General features: G+C 45.7%; 1 protein-coding gene across 1 annotated transcript in view; it reads right to left on the reverse strand.

Annotated features, from left to right (window-relative positions):
• GPC3 (glypican 3) overlaps positions 1-19,857 on the reverse strand; it is a 138,702-nt gene that overhangs the window by 63,549 nt on the left and 55,296 nt on the right. The window contains exon 3 of the mRNA XM_064712586.1: positions 10,967-11,661. Coding sequence (XP_064568656.1) covers positions 10,967-11,661 — 695 coding nt within the window. The remainder of the gene's footprint in view (positions 1-10,966; positions 11,662-19,857) is intronic.

The raw sequence follows: 19,857 nt of genomic DNA on the forward strand, positions 1-19,857 counted from the left end.
CAATTAGCTACTGTACACTGTTTATTCTTTAATATAATCTTTGAGTAGAAGGGCAATATTCTCAGAAACGCAGCATTAACTTGTTCCTGAATGACTTTAATATGGCTCTTTTCAAATTACTGCTCATAAAATCTCAGGGAAGAAAAATTTACAGATGATATCCCATCTCCTTAATTAGTTCTCTCTCTCTTTCAGCAATCCAATAGCAAGTGTAATATTTATTTAAAATAGAACACACGGGGCTTACCATTAAATCTGCTGTAACTGGTGATATCAAAACAAGCAGGTAAAAGGCAATGCCTGTTTTGCAGCCTGCACAGACCATGCTCACAGGTACACACAGCTTTTTAGATTTATATTTCAATAAACGCTCGTACTGAAACCATCCCAAAGGTTTTTTACACATCTAAGTACTTTTTGCTATAAAATGCCCTTCTCCCTTCCTATGGTGCATGGAAACCCTTCCTTACCTCAAAGGGTTTGGCACTCTCCATTCCTCCCCACTCACCATCCCTTACCATCACCCTACTTATTTTAACCTTCAGATAGAAATAATCGCCCCAGCAGCAACTCTTTTCTCCCTCCATCCACCTTTCTCTTTCCAAACACGGTCTCTGCTAAGACAAGGCTGGAGCCACCAAAACTCTCCAAATAATTTCAACAGGGAAGTTGCTGAATCTCTTCAGCAGAAAAATTACAGGCATTTGTTTTCCAGCAAAGCTCAGAACAACCTCACACTTTATGCAGCTCCTGGCAATGGGGCATGAGGCTTTCCCCATGGCGATGCCACGGACCTCTCCAGTGAAAGTCTAAAAGAGAAACATAATAATTATCATTAAGGGAAAAGAGTAAAAATAACTCCATGCAGCAGAGATTAGCTGCTGGTAAAATTAATCCATTCAAGGCCAACAAAAGGCTTGGGAGCGCCCTCTGTTCTTTTTTCTTTTTTTCCTTTTTTTTTTAACTTCATCTGTAGATTTTTTCTTAGTTTTGAAGCTACCAGATCCACAGCAATTTTTTCTCCCTGACAGTCAGGCCTAACCTAATCCAATTACAGGTCAGCACCAAGATAATATACCCAAAAACATGGCAAACAAGGTAAAAAGGCTCCCATTAGATTTTTGCTCGATAAAGGAATTACGTTTTTTTCCTAAAGACAAATAAGGCTTATTGAAAATGTAAATCATTCCTTTCTATAAAGATATAAATATCTGCAGGGCTTTTTTGAGACTTTATTGGAAGACATCTTGTTTTTACATGTACTGTGGTTAGAACAATTGAATTACAAAATGACTTACAACATTAGATTAGTTTCTGCCTGATTGAGAATATCTTTATAATGGAAATCGGTGTGCACTTTTAACCTTGGTACAATGCTGTATGTCTGATTAATGTATTAAAGGGACTCATTCAACAATAGCCTTTCGCAGACAGAAATTAAATTAATCCAACTTTATCACAACACCTTTATTAACAGCATCAAACAGAGGACTAGTATTTGATTATCAGAAGTGAATTCCAATACACTGATACACAACAATTCCAAAATTAGGTAGGAGAATCATTAGATGGGGAAAAAAATTGACTACACACTTATAATGCATTTTTGTTTATCGTCATTACTTTCCACTCACCTCACAAGTTGCAAGCTGGGAATTTCCCCAACTCATGGAAAAGATAAACATTTTGCTCCAAAATCTACAGGTGAAGAGTTACCACATTTCCTTCTGGCTCCAAACAATGGGAACTGCATGAAGCAATGCTCAGAGCTGACCTTCCTAGGTGTTTTTTTAGCCTCTGCTGGGCAAACCCTTTTGGGCCCATCTGCACTGAGCTCATGGTGACATTTTGCCCATCAGAGCCACTCCAGCATCACCTCCCACAGCCCCACTGCCCTCTGCTCCATGGCTTTTGGGCCATCCCTCAGGGAGCACACAGAGGATGGATGACTGAGGTATCAGCACAGGCACAGAAATACCCGCACTCTGCTCTCTGGAGAGCAGCAGCACGAGGTTTATTTTACAGTGATACAGATCAATATGTGCAATCCAGGAGTTAATAAGCTTCAGAAAGACATAACTTAGAGCACATCAGTCACCCCCAAGTTTTCCTCAGTAACCACCCAGCTCTCCAGCTGGTTCTCTCCAGGTCACTGCCTCAGAGCATCATCTCAACCTTTGCCAGTAGCATGGAAGAGAACTGGGTGTGAAAATTGATTAGGTTACAAAGATACACCTGCATAAAGAATTGCAAAATTTGCCAACAGCTGCCTTGCTTTTTATTTTCCTTTTATTTTTAAACAGAAATAGCTCTGCCCAAGTAGCTGTAGGCTATCAGCACAGCTTTCTGCAGCCAGCCTGCTCTTCCTTAAACAAATCTTTGGAACATAATGCAGTTCGCAGCAAACTTCACTTACTGAAAGCAGGCTCGGTGCCCTCGGGGGCTCATTAGAGGGGTAAGACAACAGGTAGGGATGGAAAAGGCCACCAGTTCTTTTTGCAGTGGCCTGATAGGGCAGTGAGGACCCAGCAATGAGGGGTGGACTGCTGCAGCAGATGGATGAAAAATCCGCCGCAATTGTTTGTTGAATTTTTTTTCCCCAGCAAAACGTATTTAGCATCTTTCACGCCTGGTACCTCAAAGCCACTTTACAATAAGATGCAAAAATGATATAATTCACAGCACCACACACAGGCAGAGAATTCAAAATGAACCAAAACCACTCATTGCAACCCAGCCCCTCATCCTCTGCAGCGCAAAACAAAACACCGCTGCTCCGCCCGGGCAGCTCTGGGCACCACTCCTGCTTTGCAGAGGGTCCCTTTTAACTTTCTGGTTTGTTCTTGGCTCATTCATCAGCATTGCTAATGGCAGAGATAGCTCTGATTTGAAGGCAGCAGCACTCACGGGGGTTTCTGTCACTGGAAGTAAACTCAGCGCCGTTCAGATGAAGGATGCCCGGTGGATGACCCCGGGCGGAGGCCTGAGTGCAAACGGCAGCCACGGATAATGAGGCCAAAAGAGGGTTTAGCGTAAAAAGCACAGCGAGATGGATATTGGTGAGCACAACTCTGGGCTGGCAAAGCTGTGGCTCTAAGCAAGGACAGAAATCTTCAGGAAAGGAAATGGGCCAGAATGTATTTTGCTAATAAAGCATCTCTGTTAATAGGGGTTGCAGGAGGCTGCAGCAAGCAGGGAGCCATGTCTGCAGGGCTGATGCTCAGGGGTTTGATCTCTCTGGTAAAAGAAAGATGTGTGGGCAGTTTGAACAGAGAATTCCACAGGCAGCTCCACCATTCCACAGTAAGTGCACAGGGCAAAGGCATGTCTGGAGGGACTGAGTTAAGGATAAAGGCAGGTCATGCCATGGGTATCACTCCTCTGCAGGCCCCTCAGGATCAGCCCACACTAACAGTCTCCTGTTCCTGTCATGCACCAGCTTGCAGCATCCCTCAGGTAAACCAAATCTCAATCTCAGCAAGGACCCAGAGCATGAGGCTGGTTTAACTCTGAAGGAATTTCCGCCGCAAAGTTCATTTGCAAATACAGTCCCAGTGAAAGGGCTGTGCCCCAACCCTCCCCTTTCAGAGGGGCAGCTCCTCCCTGGCCAGAACCTCTCCCACAGTTTTGATGCAGACAAAACCTCAAATCACATGGAGGAAAGTTTCTGATGCTGTGATCTTTGGCTCAGAATGAAACTCGGTTTTTTCCTGCTTAAATCCAATCTATTTAGAGACCTCCCATTACGTCCTTGACCATTACAAATTTTTTTAAAAAATCAGACAGCCTGAAATTTCAAAGCTTGAAGGCACCCCATCTATCCCCTCCCTCATGACCAGCAGCTCCCTCCTCTCCTACATCCCAAAGCATCCCAGGTCCAGCTTCCAACCCAGCTGTGATGGGAGCCAGTAAAAAGAAAAAGAGATAAGAAAAAAAATAAGCTGTTCTGTGCAGTGCAGAAATCTGCAAAACATTGCAAAGCTGTGTATCCTTATTTCCAGCTGTTAAGAGTGTATCCTGCCCCACTAACTCTGGGAGCTCTTTGTACTGATGCCAGGGCATCTCAGAACCAAATATCTTTTTAAACACTCGGGAGCCAGTTGCAAAACAACAAATTAGCTCCTCCACTAAAACAAGGAACACGACAAGGCACAGTGCATGCAGACAGCTACACAGAACCAGTAATTAAACTGCGTGAGGTCTTTACGCTTGTTCTGACTTCAGCTTGGAAAAGATGCAAGACACCCCATCACACACAAACCTCTGTGCATCTCACTTGCAATACAGCCAACATGATCTGAAGGGAGACCAGCCAGGCTCAGTGGGTTCTCTATGATATTCCCATCCATAAAATGCAGCAGCCTTAAAAAGCTCTTTTTGAGCTGCAGAGTAGTGGGGATGAAGTTGCCACCAGCCAAGTGATCTGTCTCAAGACTGAAGTCAACAAACAGATTCCTGTGGTCTTGAGAGCAAAGTTGGGTTGGACATCAAACACTCTGTCAAAGGATGCTCCACGTGCTGCTGTGTGAGGAAGGGGCGCTGTCAGCAGCTGCCTTCTACTTTTTATTTAAAATAAAGGCCTCACTGCAAATCCCTTCAAATGGCACATCTCAGAGGCCAGAACACATCCAATTAAAAGGACAAAAGGAGAACAAAAAAGAAGAGTATAATATAACAACTTCCAAATAGAAGCAAAATCAAATGCTATTTTTAAATTAAACCTCTGCTGACAGGTTTGAGCATCACTGGCCACTGCTTCCACCCAGCAGCTCTGCAGAGGCCCACACACTCAGTCTGCTTCATCCAGACTCAATTCAGTGACAGACTGACTCAAAGCCTTGCCATGCCACCAGGGCAAGCAGGAGGGCACACCAGCATGGCCACTCTGCCCCCACTGGAAAAGGACAACCCTGACCAAAGGCCACCTGTATCCTCACAGGCAAAATTCTTGCTACAAGTGAATTAATTAATTAATTGTGACAGCAATGTCTCCCTCCCCAGGCCAGACAAGAGGAAAAGCTTTCACTAGGCTGAGAATAACCTCTGAGTCTCACTCCCCTGGAGGGGCAAGTGATGGTCAAGAGCATTCATGCTGAAGTCCCTTCCAAGAATGAGATGGAGGCCCCTAATTTGCTACTGCATATTTGCATACCAAACCAGAGATTCCAGTCCTGCAGCAGTGTGCCAAAATAGCTGGATCAAAATTGTTGATACTGGGTTACAAAAGTGGAGGCATTAATAACTTTTGCCCTTATTCTCTGAGCACCAACCAGCCAAGCCACCAAGCTGGAGCTTTCTAGCTCAAAATCAACACCTTGAAATTCAGTGCTTTGCCATATGCTACCCCAAGTGTCAGAAAATGTTTACTACCTGAAACCTCTTCAGACAACTAATCATAGTACTCCCAAGGTGTTTTCACAGGAATGGGAATGCTGCTGATACTGGCCTCCAAATAAGCTTTATTTTCATCCTGCAGGGGGAACAGATGCTTGCTTTAACACGCTTATCAGGCACCTTACACTGCCTATCACAAAATGGATAACAAAATACACAATTCACACACCTTGGGATAGTTCTGAGGGGGTCTGAGATCACTGAAAACCAAAACTTCTCCTGTATTTCCAGCTCTAAGTGAAAAATGAAGCTAGCTACCAGAGAGTATTAGAGAATAGCCTGAGGATTAAACTTTGCCAATAAAGAACTTGAAAATACAGAGGCTGTACGTCCAGCTGACTCTCTCAGGAGAGATGCCAACAAAAAGCAACCCACATTAAAAGTACAAAGAAACCGATCTCGGCGTCTCAGAGGGAAGGACTTCGCAAACAGCGCCGTAATTTCAAAGCTTTCCCCACAAAGCTCTTGCCAGCTCTAGTACAGACAGAAAAATCCATTAGCAGATGGGAAAACTCACCAGAGCTCCCTGCCTGTGCAACCTGCTGAGCAAAGCAGCTCCCAGCAAGGCACCAGGTGAGATGGCCCCAAAAGCAGCTCCTGGGCAGTATTTGGGGTAAAGCAGCCTGGCATCACTGTGCTGACAAATGTACTAAACCTGTGCATGGCAATGGGTGATATTTTCATTCCTGGGTGCCAAAAGTCCCTTTATTTGCATATTCTTGATTTTCAGCCCTGTGTATCTGCTGGAACTGCTGTTTTGAGCACACACTGCAGCAATGTTTCTGTGGTGCTACAATCAACCAAAGCACCTCGTTATCTTTACAACATACTCAGGAACTCCCTGCCAGGATTCCCTAAAATCTAGGGAAGCAAGGGGCCAGTTTTCCTGCCTCTGAGGCTTCCCAAGGCCATCAGAGCTGGGTTCACACCAAGCACTCCCCCTGAGCCAGGTGAGATGAGCACTTCAGCTTTGGGATAACACCAAACCCAGCCTGCACAATGGCATCACCACAACAGCACCCCAGCAGCACAGCTGTATAACCCAGTTAACCCAGACTTAAACAGTCTTTTAAAGGTGTTTGCAGGAAGGTAAAGCAGCAGGGATCTGCTCACAGGACAAGCACACTGGGAATTGCATGCTGTTCCCATACAGCACTGGCACCTTTCTGCTTCCCTCCTTCTGATGAGTGCAAGTGGTTGAACAAAGCTCTGGTTAATTTTGCAATTTATTAGGATTTTCTAAAACTCAGTCATCAGTTCTGAGTGGAAAAAAAAAAAGACTTTGCTGAGCTCCCTGCTGTTCCCTTTCTAGGCAATGCTCTGCAGGTGGAGCTGCACAAACAACTGCAAGAGGAGCTGGGGTGCACCATCTCCGCCAGCTCCAAGGCCCCCAAGATAAGAAGGACATGGACCTATTGGAGCAAGGGTGACAAAGTTGATTGGAGCATCTCTGCTATGGGGACAGGCTGAGAGAGGCAGGGCTGCTCAGCCTGGAGAGGAGAAAGCTGCCAGGAGACCTCACTGCACCTTCCAGGGCCTGATGGGGCTCCAGGAGAGCTGGAATGGGACTTACTAAAAGGGCATGGAGGGATAGGACAAGGAGGAAGGGCTTTCACTGACAGAGGTTCAGACTGGATATTAGGAAGAAGTTCTTGACTGTCATGGTGGTGAGACACAGGCGCAGAGAAGCTGTGGCTGCCCCATCCCTGGCAATGCTCAAGGCCAGGTTGGACAGGGCTTGGAGCAACCTGGGATAGTGGAATGTGTCCCTGCCCATGGCAAGGGGTCAGGACTGATGATCTTCAAGGTCCCTTCCAACCTAAACCATTCCATGACTCTAACCTCAGAGGAGATCAACTTTTACCCTGACTGTCTCCCTTGTAATTCCAGTAAGAGAGAAAGCATTAGCTTTTGGAGGTGCTGGGTCGAATATTTTATTTCATTAAGCTTATTTGTACTGCATCTCTCCCAGTTGTCTTGGTTTGTGGTAAAATGCACAAGGAGACTGACTAAAATCATTCTTCCCTACATTCATGATTAAGATATCTACCAGAGGTGGACATACTAGGCAGATTTTCAACCAGGGAAAAGGCAGGAGATTAGCAAATTAATACAGATATAGGCCTAGCCAGCAATTTTTTTCCCAGTGTGCCCTGAGAGTCAGGCTCCTTGATAAAGTATTTTAATAGCAGGTTTTAGGGGTGAAGTTTTTAAGCAGACAAAGTGTAGAAATAATAAAGCCCTAACACACACCACGGCTGACAAATTAGCTACTAAAGCAAGGCTTGGGATGGGAACTGTTTACTGCCACATTACTGAATTCACTGTTCTGCACTCCTGTTTACAGACCTGCAACAACACACAGGCTCCCATTTAAATGCATGCCTGAAGACAGTTTCCAAAAGCAGATTTACAGCAGCATGACTTCCTCCTCTTGGGGTCTGCAGAGCTCCTCAGAAACCCACCTGGAGGCTCTGCAGCACCTCTGGAGCTCAAACTCAGGAGCCCTTTGGGGTCCAGGTCTGTGTGTGAATGCCCACACCCAGCCTGGGGGTGGCAAAGGGGAAAAAGGAACAACCACATGGAGAAAAGATGCTGAGCCAGGTAACAGGTCTGAGGATCTGAAATACCAGGAGGGAAAATCACTGCAGCAGAAATGCCACCAATGCTGGGAAAAAGAAAAGAAGCCCAAAGGACAGGCAAGGGCAGCAGTGTTGTTATTCATGGTATAATCACTATGGGCATGGAAGAGAAGTTTTCCATAATTCCAGAGGATTTAATGACAATTAAATAACCTGTCATTATTCTTAATACCATGCAGGTGAACTGGACTTTGGCGACAGAAGCAGTGGTGGCCAAGGCCAGTAATAAAGGAGGTCAATATGAGAAGCCAGGGTGAGTGTAAAAACCACATTTTGAAAGAAAACCCCTGAGGCATTTCATACTTTGGTATGGCTACAGTGTCTAAAAGCAATCATATTTACAGAATTACAGTAAATATAACTGTTGGCTTCCAGGTATATTCTTTGAAACTCAATACGTGCTGATAAGTTTAACAGAGAAACTTTCATCATAGCACAGCTAAATAAAAAAGTTGTATTCTATCATTTACAAAGTGATATCTTACAAAGAGATTTACCCCAGATTACCCCAGGTCCTGATGCAGCTCAGCTCTTAGACCCTCTGCAATACTGTATGCTTCCATTATTGCCTTATTTCTCCACTGAACAGCTCATATCCTCACTTGTAAAAAAAAAGTTGCTCTGGGCTCAGGTCTGACATAAAACCCTTAGCTGAGTAACATCAGTGATTTAAAAACAAACTTCAAAAACCCAGTGGCCATTCTTTTTTGGTGACAATTGCCAGGCAATTGTCAAAAAATCCAGGCAATGTTTGGCTTGGATTTTTTTCTCCTTCAGTCCAATAACGCAAAAATGTCTCTAGAGCAAAGAAACCAATCACTGAAGTATTAAATAATCAAGAGGAGTTATGGTTAAGTAAGTACCTAGCTACATATGGCACTAATGAATTCCAACAGCTTTTCCAAGTACAAAAGCACTGAATGGTTTTGTAATGCCCAGTAATTTTTATTGTAAAGGAAGTCAATGTACGTTCTGGTTTGGCAGAGGGTGGGCAGATTGTAGCTCTCCTGCTTTGTGTTGACTTAGTGGTGGTCCAGCTGCTTGTCCTGCCAGAAACTCATTCTCTGTAGACACATCAAGGTGTCAATATTCAGTCATATCAGGACATTTGTTCACTATGTACATGGACATCTCCAAGAAAAAGTGCATTTTTGTTGTTGTGTCAATAAAAGAAAGACATGGGAGAACAAACACTGAACCTTTCAGACCCTACAGCAATGCCCAGGTCTGTGCTCACAAAACCTGGCACACAGCCCACATGGACAGTGCTTTTTCTCTGCCTTAGCCCCCACACACATGGGGGCTTCACTGATGGAAAACATTCTAGATGCTTTTGCTCACAGCTGAATATGTCAATAATCTTTTGAGAGGCTCACTCTACATACAGAAGTAAGTTTTGTTTCTTAGTGTCCTGGAAATGCCAACTGGGCTCAAAGCTGAGCTAGGGTTTCTCTCATTGTCAACTGCAACATGAATTCTCCACCTCACCTGAACTCAAGGTAAACGTACAGTTACATCTCTGTTCCTTTGCTGTTCCAGAGAGGGTTGACTGATGGTTCTGGCTGATGGGAGAACTTCCCCTGGCTCTGTGGCAGCAGAGCTGCTGCTCCTGACTGTCAGCTGGAGCCTCCCTGCACAAGCAGTGATTCCAGACTGCTGTAAAACAGTGTCACTGTAAAACAGCGATTTTCTGCAGAAAGGGACTCGGGCAGGTTAAAACCAATGTCCTGCACTGTGCCCTGGAGCTCAACATGCTGCCCACAAGTCCTGCCTGGGGCCATCTGCCCAACACCAGTCCAGTCTCCTCCTGGTCACTGCAACCCAACAGCAATCCAACCCAGTGTAATTTGGTCCCTAAACCCCTTCCAAGCAGTGCAGAAAGCTTGCTCCATGTGAGCCAAACTTCCTGAGCTGGGAAACCACCCTGAGTGCCACCACGATGTTCCACAGCCTGCACAAGCGTGGTGGCAGAGCAAAGCCAGCACAGAGTGCTCTGGCTCAGTGCCACACAGCTCAAAGCCCATAAGCTGATCCATTTCCATGGTACCCTCCAGAAAAGATAAGAGTTACTCACAGTGCAAGTAGTACAGTGACCTATACAAACACAGCTCTTTTGTAAACAGGAGTCAATAATGGCAGGAACAAGCAGATAACAGGGGAACAGTGTCAGATTTTAATCATCTTTGGTTTTAAGCAAACTATTACAACACTCCTACACCTTTGCCCCATCTCTAACTCTTCCCTACCTACACAGAGCAGCTCAGTTGTGTCTCAAGAAAAATCTCTGCAGAACAAGCACCACAGTATCACAGTACATTTGTCCTTGGTGTTCAAATGGAGCAGCAGGATTTTCAGTGCAAGACAGCCTCAGCTTCTCAGCAGGCTGAGAAATTCCTGAAATGTGTTTTTAAAGAGTCAAGTAAAAATAAGAAGTAATCTCATTAAATGCAGCCCAAAACTGGAATGAGTTACTAAAAGATGGAGAATCAGCTCTTCTTTGGTTAATCAGGGGATGCTACAGCACATGCCTCTGCCTGGCATCAGTTTGGAAGCACATTTTTGTGATGTTAAAGGAGGCAGAGGACACCTGCAGAGCAGGATGAGCCTTTCAGAGCTACCCAGGGCAAGCACAGCACTCAGGGAAAACTGAACATGCTGGGACATCTCAGCTCCCAATCTCACACCCCAGGGTGAGTCCAGACCCTTCTGCTCTGACAAACCTGAAAAGAGGCAAAGCCCTTGATGCAAACCCAGGCCATGCAAACACCAGCTTCAAACGCTACCAAAATTTTTTCTGGAAGATCAGAAGGGGGTGGGAAGGGGTTGGTAATTGGAGCCACTTGGGGTTTGCTGGCAGGAGGAAAGGAACAGCTTGGTTTCAACATAGTTTGTGTACAAGAGAGCCTGGGGACCTGCAGAGAGCTACTCACAGCTGTCGAGAGCTTCCCTTCATTCTTCTGCGCGTGGACGACAGCATCGCGCACCACGGAGAACAGGCTCAGCAGGACGTGCTCCATGTCATAGATGCCATGCATGCCTCTGGTCAGCCCCTCCAGAGCCTGGATGTACTCCTTCCAGAGGTTCTGGATCTCCAGCACACCTGCCAGGCATCCCTGCATCACAGCCCCACAATAGCTGGCACAAGGCTTGGCCAGGAGCAGCCCCTGGCAGTGGGAGCAGTACCACATCCTCAGCAGCGCCCGCCCGCACTCCTTGCTGAACTTGAGGTGGTCAGTGGTGTTTATCACCTCGATGCCCAGGTTCAGAGCCTGCAGAAAGACTCGTGTGGCCTGCAGGGACTTGGACACCTGCGTCATCATCGTCTTGGGGTGGCTCCCAAAGACTTTGAGGTCTCTCCTGGCCGCCCGCAGACACTCGGTCATTTCCTCAGAGGGATCGGGGAAGCCGGGGTTAATCAAGTGAGAGTAAACCAAAGGGAACAAACTGTCAAAAAATTCATTTATCATGTCATTGACACTGATGTCAGAGCCCAGTATGTACAGTGAGATGTCAGTAAAAAGTTCTCCAACAAATTTAAGAGCCCTGGGCCCCATGCTCTGGTAGTAGGTCCTGAACATGCTGTTGGTGAAGTTTCTTGCGTGCCGCACTACAATTTCGAAGGCTTCTGCAAAACAGAACAACAACAACAACAAAAAAATGTTACTAAGAGATGGTGAGCCCACAAACAGGGAGGATAATGTTCCACCACATCACTGCTGCCAGGGCTGGCCCCATCCTGCCTGCCTTGGGTCAAACACCTGCTGGCAGCTGTGCCTGCTGCAAAACACCAGCATCAGCAACTTCCAGGGGAAATGCATAAATTCTTTAAGCAGAAGCTACATTTCAAAATGGCAAAAATAACCCCTATGATCTAGTTAACATTTCAGCTTTTAAAGAAAATATTGATTCAAGAAAAATGCTAGACTGCAATTTCTTTCTCTCTCCCCTTTCATATTGATTTGAAATTAACAGGAATTCTATCTCCAGACTTAATTTAAGGCAGAGATAAATGTTCGACAAACTGTACAGTGCTTAAAATGAGGAAACAGTAAACGCTGACATTCCATTATGAAAAGGAAAATATTTATAGGAGTTTAATCACAGACAATATCCTGACTCTACCCCCAGCAGGTACCCTGCACCAAGTGTCCTCTAAGCCACTGGAAAAGCACCCACAGTGCTGCAGTTTTCCCAAATGCACCAGGCTCACTTCAGCTGCAGATCCAATGTTTCATCCTCCCTGAATGGGAGCTGCTCCATTGTCCAAAGGATGCTGAGAGCCAGTGGTGCCACATCCACCTGTGCCTGCCCAGCCAGGAGCACTCTCATAAACATCAGACTGTCCCATGAAATTCAACTTTTAGACAGACACCATCATTTTGCTAGGAAAACCACGACACATTTTCTCATCTCTACCTTCAAAAAGTTTAGGACTTTCAGTCCACATCTCCTCTACAAGGTGAGCAGGGAAGCCCCCACAGTTATTCCTTTAATTATAGCCCTCATCATCAGGAGGCTTCCCAAATATCCATACCCCACTAAATAAGGACTACATACCTACACACACACACCAGTTTGCATCTAAAAGCATCAGAAGGGGAGCCTATCAGTGCAAACAAAAGCCTTTTCCTTTGGCCAGCTTGCTCTACCAGCCCATGTCCCACCCTCCAGGGTGCTATTCATAAAATGCTAAAATTAATGAACAGCCTTTCAGTTCACAGGTCACTGACACCCCACCATGTAACTGCTCTCAACTCTGTCATTCTGGAAACACACATCCTGGCTCAATTTGCATGAAAATTATTCATGTTCAATAATTAAAGGGAATGTTTAATTTTTAAAGCCATAAGAGTTATCTCCCCCATTTGTTAAGGCCGGAACGCAGCTGAGCGTGGCCTGACACATCTCCACAGGGGTTCAGTATCAGCACTGGCACAAGCAATGCTGGGCCTTGCTGCTCGCCCTGCATAACCTCTGGCTTACCCAAGAGCTTTCAAGACCATCACATCTCCAGAACTTCCAGCTCTTTCTTCCTGGGTGCACTCTATTCAGGGATGCCTGGAAGGACAGGGTGCTGCTGCTGCACCCCACCCCAGCATGCAGAAAGCTGTGGTGTAAGCAGTGATCAGAGCAGAAATTACTGATATACTTCTGCAAACAGTGTTTCCAGCCCATCTGATGCCTGCACACCTCCCAGGCACGGTGCTGAAGCATTTTGTCCACAGCTCCAGACACTCACACCAGGACTGTCCCAGCAAGCCAAGATCTGTGTTCCCAGGACAGCAATCCTTCCTTCCTCACAGCAGAGATTTGGGATGCAGCAGGGCAGGGACATAGGGCCCCTCTCTCCCTGCCATGACAGCCAGCATCCTGCTCCTGAACCCCAGACAGAGGATGGCAAAGCTCTCCAGGCAACACAGCAGCAGGTGTGACACAGACTGCTCGCACTATTGCACTATATGAAGTGCTGGTTGTACTATTAAAAGTTTTAAACCAACAAAAAAAAAAGTTTCTTTAAAGAGGACATGTGGATTACAAAACTTTTCCCCTCCCTCTTTATTCTCAAGGACACCAGAATAACTTTTGCCTCAAAAAGCACAAAGAACATTTTGGACCAGTTTTTTTTTTGACAGCAGTGGAGATGGTGCCAGGATTTTCATGCTGTGCCTCACCATTCGCCTTTACCCTCTTCTCTGTTAGTTCCCTTTAGAAAAAGTCACCACTTTTCCGTTTTCTCGCTCCTCTGTGCTTTGCCAGTTATCATCAGAGCCAAAAGACTCTGCACTGATTAGAAAAATATTCCAAGCTCCTATGCAAACCTCCTAGGGCGAGAAGGGCTTCATAAAGGAATGGAGAACAGTGGTGCATCAGAAGAGCATGCACACACAGTCCCACTGCTTTAAAGGTCATGACATGCACATAATTTTTATCGTAATAACTGGCTGAGAGTGTCTGCTTTATGCGCCTGGGAGCTTTTGCATATATCCATTAGAAAGCGCAACAGGGACTATAAAGGCATATGGAGACTCCTGCTGCCCTATTAATAGATGCAAGAAATAATAAAACTTTGTAAAAAAGAAGTCTTACACATCCAAAATCTCTCCCACCCAACTCCCACAGTAGTTGCTTATTCTGAAATATTCCTCAGAAAGCGCTGGCTGCAGGAATTCTAAATCCCCAGCTGCCAGCAGCTGCAGTGACCCTCAGCCAGGCTCTGAGCACTTCAAACGGGAGGAAACTTTGAGGGTCAGTCCCCTGTCCTCCCATGAGGGAACCTCACAGGGACACAGGAGGACAGTGCATTATAGATGTGACACAGGCGTCTGATCCCCCATAAAATCCCACAGCCTGCATTTGCTGCTGGTAAAATCCGCCCCACTCACAACATGGCATTATTGAAACTCATTGCTGGAGCACAGTTCAATCTTTTCTCTCTTCTATTTTTTTTTTCGAGGCTATTTTCAAAAGCTGCCATTTAAGGCAGCTGTTTTGCAGGTCTGGCTGAAGCAGTGTGAATACAAAGCAAAGCATCAGACTTGCCCCCAACTTCAGCAGGCAAAAGCACTGCACAGCTGAGCAGGGCTCACATTTTACAATCTCCATCACTGTAGAGTACACACACTGATGCACACACAGCAGAGTATAAGACATGTTCCTTTAAACACATTAGCCATAAAAGAAAGGCTCAGGATAATTTCCATCCTTTAGTGGATGCAGGGAGAAACACAGGGACAAAGGATGAGGAAAAGGCAGATGTATTTAACACTTTATTGGCCTCAGTCTTTAGTAAAACCAGTTCTTCTCCAGGTACCCAGCACCCTGAGCTGGAAGATGGGGATGGGGAGTAGAACAAAGTCCCCATAATCCATGAGAAAATGGTCAGGGCTCTGCTACACCACTTAGATACCCACAAACAGGGCTGGATGTGATCCACCCAAGGGTACTGAGGGAGCAAGCAGAAGAACTCACAAGGTCATTTTCTATTATTTACCAGCAGTCCTGGTTACCCAGGGAGGTCCCAAGTGACTGGAGGCTGGCAAATGTGACAGGACTTGGGAGGGTGGGATGACCTTGAGTGCCATCACATGGCATGTACAAAACAGCCAGGGCATCAGGCCCAGCCCACATGGGGTCATGGCCCTGCTTGACCAACCTCATCTCCTTCAGTGATAAGGTGAGCAGCTTGGTGGATCAAAGGCTGGGGATGTTGTCTACCTGGACTTTAGGAAAGACTTTGGCACAGTTTCCCACAGTACTTCTTTTGGAGAAACTGTCTGCTTGTGGCTTAGACACCAGGAAAGAGAATCCAAGGGAGCACTTACAGAATGGGAGCCAGAGCATCATCACCAGCCCAGCACTGGTGCCCTGGTGCTGCACATCCTGACTGCCTCAGTCAAGGGCAGTTCATCAGGACTCCCAAAGGATGAATGAAACAGCTGAACCTACTCTAGACCACAGATATCAGTCACTAGATGAAAAGCACAGGTTATTACTTATTTTTCAAGCTGGACTCTTGCTGAAGTACCTGGAGAGGAATTGCTGCCTGATTCCAGCAGCCAGAAGGAAGGACTAAGCTCCTTTCAAAGGGCAAAAATTCCCCAGAACACAGCCCAGGGAGAGCTGCGTGGCCGCTGCAAACCGGCAATTAGAGAAAATAAATTGTAAAAGAGCATAACAGTGCCCTGAGTGGGGATTACTGGCAGGAGAAGGAAATCACTGTGTTCTCAGCCCAGATAATAAGAGTCTGCTGCTTAGTAAAAATGCCAGCTTTCCTGAGAAAGCACGTTGGCTCTTAAGCTGCAGCAAACTTCAAAGGGGTCAGCGGCGGAGCCGGAGGAGCTCTGGATTAACCTGCTGGCTGCCCCAGGCTGCAGGAGCTCAGCCCAGCCTGCCACTTGATGGGTTTATTTAAGAGATTATGTGATGCAGTCGTCTGAGCCACAAGGAGCTGGTACAGGTGACCCCAGCAAGCCATTCCCACCCAGCATCCCACTGGAGAGGGGAGAGCCAAAACCTGATGGCAGCACAGAGCTGGGGCAGCTACAGCAAAGCACCTCCAATTCCAAGCTCAGCAAGTGCTGCTTCACAAGCAGCTGAAGGTGTTTAGAAAGGTGAGACAAGGTCTGTCCTCCTTCTGACTCCCATGCCAGCTCACCAAAGAGCAGCAGAGCCACCTCCACACAGCACTGTGACCTCTGGAAAGAGGGACAGCAGGGTCCCCCATGGCACCAGGACATGCCACAGGCTTCATGATGCCTCTCCAGTGATGTCCTGTTCTGGTTCTGCTGTAAAGACAAGCTTCCAACAGGGACAGCTGTCCTTCTCTGGCTGTCACACAGCACAGCAATCAAGTCCTCTTTGGCAAAGGCTCAGCAGAGGTGAAGGGGCTGCACAGCAAAACCTGCTGCCCCAGCAGCTCATGGTCCATGGGCAGCTGGGAAGGGAGCAAAGGTGGAGTGCAGGACTCTGTGACCCATGCACCCCACAGCACATGAGTTCCAAGGCATTAGAACTGCACCTACAACACTGATTTTCCTGTTCCTTGACACACAAATCCTGCAATCATGAACTCTCTCTCTCCTGCTGGCCCAAGGTTCCCAAACCTCTAAACACCCCTTACCTCTAAAAGCCAAAACTGCTCAGCTCCTCAAAACCACTACCAACCTCCATGGACTGGAATTCAAATGTTCATGAAGGAAATGCTAAAAGTTTGGGTGTTTGTAAGCTCAACCAAGTATTTTCTGACTTGGCTCTTGCTGTGACACTGCTCAGAAGTGGCAAAAGAAGCCAGAGGAATCCTCATGTGAGTGAGCTCTAAAAAGAGGAAATGCTTTTTAATATCTCCAATGAATCAGACAACTTCAGCCCCATCACAACAGCCTGTGTTCCCAAAACACAGCAGAGCTCACCAAGAGAGGAACAACTGTTTGCAATAATGGTCTGGCAGCCACAGGCACTACTAGTGAGATGAACCCCAAGTCATTTTTCAAACAGCAGGTAATATTTATTTACCAACTTGGAAAAGGTTTGCAATATATTGAGCAGAAAGGAAACAAAATCTAAGAGAATTTCCCCTGGCAGCAATAAGAGCAGCCTCCAGATTTGTTCTGTTATGATTTACACTACGCTGCAAGTTTTTAACAACATTATCTGGAGACAAAAGCTCTTCTAAGCAGTATAATTACTTTTGTCTATGGCATTACAGAACCCATCAGATGGTGCCACTGCTGCTCTTACAGGGTTTGTTTCACTGAGCACATTTGGGTATAAAGCTTAGGAAATGCTTTTTTTCCAACTATGACACAGCTTTTTTGATTACTTTTACAATATTGTCACCAAAAAAAATATGGTCTCAAGCTCCCAAGCTTATGAGATTAGCTTCAAAGCATTAGTAATAAAAAGAAGAACAATCCTCTTATTCTGTCTTGATTTTAAGCCATCAAGCTTTGCACTTTCTACCTTTGCTCCATCACCACCAGCCCAAGAGAGCAAAGGTCCCATCTTGAAATGAGAAGGGCTTTTTCCAGCTCCATGCCCACTGCCTTCACTACCACAGGAGCCAAAGTTTCCAAGCCAGTGTTGCTCACCAGCCAATGCTAAATCCTCATGCTTTTATCAGAAAAGCATCTCCTCCTAATTATCTGTTTCCATCAAAACATCAAGCTCTAAAGCCATTTATGTTTAATTGTTCAGCTTATAGAGCACCCTGGCAGTTTGAAATACACTCCCTGAAGTTTCTAATAAAAATACTGTACAATCCATCTCATTATACTCTCTCAAACTGCCCTGAAAACGCTCCTGTTCCAGTCCAGGTAACAGTCCAATTGTTACACAATTAGTCACACTGTGCTTCTCCCATTTAATATTTATATCCTGCACACAAAAACTTTGTTAATGCAAACTGCAGAGCTCACCAGCACAAGCTGCTACCAGCCCAGAGGCAAGGAAATGAGAAATGCTGGTGTCCACAGCTCCCCATGTCCAGCCAGCCCCTCACCTGGACCAGACCCTGCCTGAAGGAGCTCAGTGCAGTGCTCTGTGCCCCACTCTAGCATCCACAAAGGCATGACAGCAGGGTCAGGGTGCTGGAATGGACCACAGTCAAGCAATATTTTACTGAGGGGCACCAGGATGCCTTGAGAGATCCCTTGGGAGTACCCAAGTCAACACAGAGAACCCACATTCTGACTGAAAGTTAAAAAATAACAAAAAATCTCACAGCAAACACCTCACAGGAATGACTCTGCAGTAAAATCTTTTCTGGGGCATCCCGTTTGCTGGTGTTTTTCATTAAATATTGGTTGCACATCCATTGTGTAATTTGTTTTCCCCAGCATCAAGAAAGATAACGCTTCGTGCCATGACAGATGTGTGAATGCTTAACAGATTCCTGAAAATTTAATACAGACTAAGTTAAAAATGCAAACAGTCAAGGCTGGTGCAAGTGGTGAGTGAACATGATTCTTCATCAAAATCAAAGGGCAAGAGGAATAAGCAGGAGAAGCAGGCTCAAATCAAACCCTGGGAGCACAAGCTGGAAAAATCTGAGGGAGAGGATGCAAGAGGCTTCTGCAGCTGAAAGGTCGCTGTGGTGGAGGTAAAGGTTGAGCTGTAACCTGGCAGATGAGAGAAAGATAAACTTCTCTCCATGCTTCCCATGCCTCCATCCTGATGCTGAAACCCACATAAGGCTCAGGGTTCAAGTTCACCTTCCCAGGTTTTTTAATCCCAAATACTGATTTTCTTTGCTCCTAGTCTCTCTTACCTCTCCAATTCGCTGCAGACAACAGACTCCATCTACAACACTTATTTCAAGCCAGGTGCTCAGCCAGGGAGCACAGCCTAGTGCAGCAGGAATTGCTACAAAAACCTTGGGAAAAAGACCTCTCTGCCCTGGGTAACTGAGCAGAGGTAGGTATCACAAGGTATCACAAACCCAAGCATTTTACCACTGCAAAAGCACATCTAGGATTGTCTTGGTTTTATTTTTAAACACAATGCACATTCCCTCCCGCCCAAAACCAAAATAAAAACACACAAAACCAAACAAAAACACCCCCAACAAAACAAACCAAACAAAACAACAATCACAAAAAGACCAATAAAACCCTATCACTTGGTCACCCACACAGCCTTATTTTACTAATTGGAGGCTGCAACATCCACCTAATGGGGTTATCAGGTTATTAAAAAAGCAGCACACCTCTTCAAAGATGAATGACAAGCCACACATATCAAGCAGAGGGCAAATGATTTCATGCACTCCCACCCAAATTTATAATCCAAGCATTTCTAAAGACCAGGACACCAGTGTGCATAGTTCTTCTATTTATTTTAAACTAAAAGTTATAAGCAACTTCTGAAAAAAAAAATGCAAGCCTAGCAAATTCCTTTATTCATCAGAATAAATGAAGATAAAGGAAGCCACCAGCTCAAACTGAGCTTGTACTCAAAAAGTCAAAAAAAAGTCTTTGGAAGTGCATTGGTCTCAGTAACTTTAGAGCAAGGCAGATCTGAGACTGGCTTTCCAGGCTCCCTTTCATTCCAGAGGGCTTTTATCAGCCTGTTAAGTCTCCAACAATGGAGAACAGACTATTTATTTAAGCAGCAAATTCCTTCCTTAATAATCTCTCCTGGCCAAATTCTCTTTAAAGTTATCTCAACCGTCTGATGAAAAGCAAATGGCAGAAGATCAGTTCTTGATCCCTACAGTCACACGTAGGACTTGCACTTCTATCAGGGCACCTGTTGACCATTCTTTAGTCACTCCAGCCCCTTTATTTCTGTTATCAGTTTCCCACCTGTGCTGGCAGATCTTGGG

Source organism: Zonotrichia leucophrys, chromosome 4A (genome assembly GCF_028769735.1).
Source record: "Zonotrichia leucophrys gambelii isolate GWCS_2022_RI chromosome 4A, RI_Zleu_2.0, whole genome shotgun sequence".
NCBI lineage: Eukaryota > Metazoa > Chordata > Aves > Passeriformes > Passerellidae > Zonotrichia > Zonotrichia leucophrys.